This window comes from Frankliniella occidentalis, unplaced genomic scaffold (genome assembly GCF_000697945.3).
Source record: "Frankliniella occidentalis isolate FOCC.00 unplaced genomic scaffold, Focc_3.1 Scaffold2962, whole genome shotgun sequence".
Taxonomy (NCBI): Eukaryota; Metazoa; Arthropoda; class Insecta; order Thysanoptera; family Thripidae; genus Frankliniella; species Frankliniella occidentalis.
In genome coordinates, this window is record NW_026270033.1 from 1 (window position 1) to 3041 (window position 3041).

The window sequence follows — 3041 nt, forward strand, 5'->3', positions numbered from 1 at the left end:
AAAACAGGAAACTTTCTCCATCACCAACACTAAGGTTTCAGAGTTTCAGCAAAATATATCTGGAAGAAGTAAAATCAACTTTACAAAATAAAAACTTTTCCTCTAATGAATTTAGTTTCTCTTTTTTTCTGCTACATCACAAATGAGTCCCTCATTAAAATTAGTGATATGTTCTTGTCAATCAGTTCAAATCCAACTGTTAAGCAACTGAAGGCAGTTCAAGTGTTTGCAGACTTTATTTCAGACTAGAGTGTCATCGAATGGTATGACATGGTCTGTTTACAGGTGCAATAGTATGATTTCTTTACCACACATATGGAAGCAACAGATTGATTTGTGTGAACCTCAAATGTATTCATTGTTATCTGCTAAAGAGGAAAAAGTGTTTGTTTTTTCAGAAACAAATAACATAAAATAAGGTTGCTTCATAGGGACTCGAAAACAAACCGCGCATTCCCACCAGGCACTCACATTCAAGTCTTCCCTCGTCCAGGTTCCCCTCCGAACCTGTTCAAACTCAAGATCCCCCCCTGCCGCTGGTGCGCTGTGGCCTTGCCTCCTAGTCGTCCCAGGTCGGGAAGGCCGTCGAGGGCATGAAGAGGGGCCCGGACTGCGACTGCTGCGTCGTGAGAGGGGCTGGTGGCCTTGTCGGTGCCCTGCTCGGGGGCGGCGGGCGACTTGCCGAGCTCGAGGACGCGGCAGGGGCGGAGGCGGGCGCCCCCGAAGGCGCTGGCCGCTTGGACGGCGGCGCCGCAGCCGGGGCAGGGCTTGTGCTGGAGCTGGCGGCCGCCCGGATGTCGTTGGTGACGGACAGCTCGATGCTCGGTTCGTCGCCGTCCTGGGCCGCCTCCTCCAAAGAGCTGTTCTTGATGCCGTACATGAAGTACATGGCAAAGCCTGCGGGAAGGAGTTACGTAAAGTAAAGCAAGCACAGGGCAGGGAACGCCTGGCAGGTAGGCCGCCAACGCACACGCGAGTAGCCGCGGTGCCTAATGTGCAGGCGCTCGCGCTCACCTAGTGTCATCCAGACGCAGAACCGGACGAGTGTCAGAATGGAGAGCTTGAAGATTAGATACACATTTACTGTCACTGCGATGGCCGGAACGAACGGAAGCCCCGGCGTCATAAAGAGTAAAGTTTTTCTGAAACGGGATAAAGCACACAACGATTATTCAACGGCAGTCAGAGGGAATCCGTGCCGGCGATCCTCGATCCTCGCCACTCTCACCCCATTCCTTACCTGTTTTGCGGCTTTCTCGAGATGATTAATAAGACGACCATAATGGCGAGGAAGAAGACGACGAGGAAGAAGGTGGTGGCGCCAGACGCGCTGTTGGTGGCGCACACCACGATGAGGTCGAAGATGAGGATGAGCACGTACAGGACGCCCACCATCTTCATGACGAACATGCCGGACTCCTCGGTGGCCGGGCCGTTGTCTACCCACGGGAAGATGGCGGGGCACAGGTAGGTGAAGGTCTGCAGCCGGCGGCTGAGGTAGCCCAGGCTGGGCCCCACGGCCGCCTGCACGCCAGCCATGGGCCCCGTGCCCGAGTGGCTGGACGCACCGTGCACCGAACCGTAGAACTTGTTCTCGCTCCGGTCGGAGACGAGGAACTGGTCGTCCCTGCCGGAGAAGTCCTCCTCCTGGTCCTCGCCTGGGAGCGTGTCGTCACTGTCCGGCGAGCTGCAAAAGCGCCAAGAGGTGGGCTAAGACTGGCGTCGGTTTACCTACCCCAAGGGCCGTTGCTTTCTCGTGTAAGGGCAAAGCTAGGCGGTCGGTAAAATCTCATTTAAAAAAACAAAACAACAACACTGTTTCAGATTTTTGAAAATCAATTATTTTCCTAAAGGAAAAGTTGTATTTTTAATGTGACTGCCGTGGATCCTTTTGACACGTACGAGTATCTCCTGGTGACCCTGCGGACCATGACCCGCTGGTTGGCGCCGGGCGGGCCGGGCGCGGAGCCGGGGATGTGCGAGGACGGCGGCGCCGAGCCCAGGGTGGTGCTGGCGGAGCCGCCGTGCACGCCGCCGGACGCCTTTAGCTGATCCGGGTGCAGGGTGTTGCCGTAGTACACCTGGAACAAGGCAAAACACAAGCGTGAGTTGTGAGGCAGAGCGGTTTTCAGAGAACTAACCGCGCGGGTGCACTACACAAAGTTAATCCTATAGGTGCAATCCGTACTCTGTTGGCACACTACGGACGGCCGTCCGGGGGTCCTCCCGCCCCCACCCCGCCCCTTCTCTCCGCCGATAACCATCCTTTTCTTTCCAATCGCAGCAGCAGCAGCAGCGCGGTGCAGAGAGACGAGATTGGGTTTGTTGTCGAACTAGGCCACAAAAGTCCCGGGCCGCTGGCGCGCGCTGCCGTGCCCGTGCCGGCCAGGGCGGCGCCCACACATGGTGGTACGTGCGGCGGGTGCGGCGGCCCGGCCCGTTCCACTGCAAAGGCTGCGCGCCCTTCCCTTTCCTCCTGCAGTGTGTAACGCGGCGGCGTGGCTGCGGGCGCTGCCGTGCTCTCGGAATCGTGTCCGAGCCCAGCGCACCGGGGCTGCTTCCCTCTGTGCTTATTCCCTTTCGCGTATGTCTCGTCCCGCGTGTGCCCCGCGGCGTGCAGGGGAGTTGGCGTCACATCTCTGACCCGAGCAGGCGCGCAGCCGCGCAGCCAGTATGGCGCGGTCGTGTACCGTGAACGCGGGGCTGGGGCTCCGCTCCTCCCCACCACACCCCTGCTCCCTCCGCCCCGGCGACCCCCTGCAGACCCCGGGCTGAGCCTGGCCGCCCCTGGCCCCGCGGGCACGGGCTGTAATGGGCTAGACGCACTTCCCGCGTACTTCCCTGCTGCTGGCAGCCTCCTCCCCGCGTCCCGCCTCTCTGCTCCTTCTCGTCCTACTGCTGCTGCTGCTCGCGAAAAGACCAACCCAAGAGTACGCGCCCGTTGGCCCCGGGGCGGTACCAGGGCGCGTCGCGGTTGGGGTTACATAGCGGGTAGCGTGCTCGTCCCTTCCGCCCCTACACCCCCGCCAACTCCACCCCCG

The 3041-nt window shown here is 59.1% G+C and overlaps 1 protein-coding gene across 1 annotated transcript; it reads right to left on the reverse strand.

Annotated features, from left to right (window-relative positions):
• Nucleotides 1-6: 6 nt before the first annotated feature.
• LOC113217938 (cationic amino acid transporter 2) lies at nt 7-2081 on the reverse strand (the record flags this gene model as incomplete). The annotated part of the gene is made up of 4 exons (XM_052276443.1): nt 7-897; nt 1015-1142; nt 1241-1687; nt 1903-2081. Coding segments are annotated over 4 exons (1092 nt in total), but the record flags the coding sequence as incomplete, so codon positions are not given.
• Between the last annotated feature and the right edge of the window lie 960 nt (nt 2082-3041).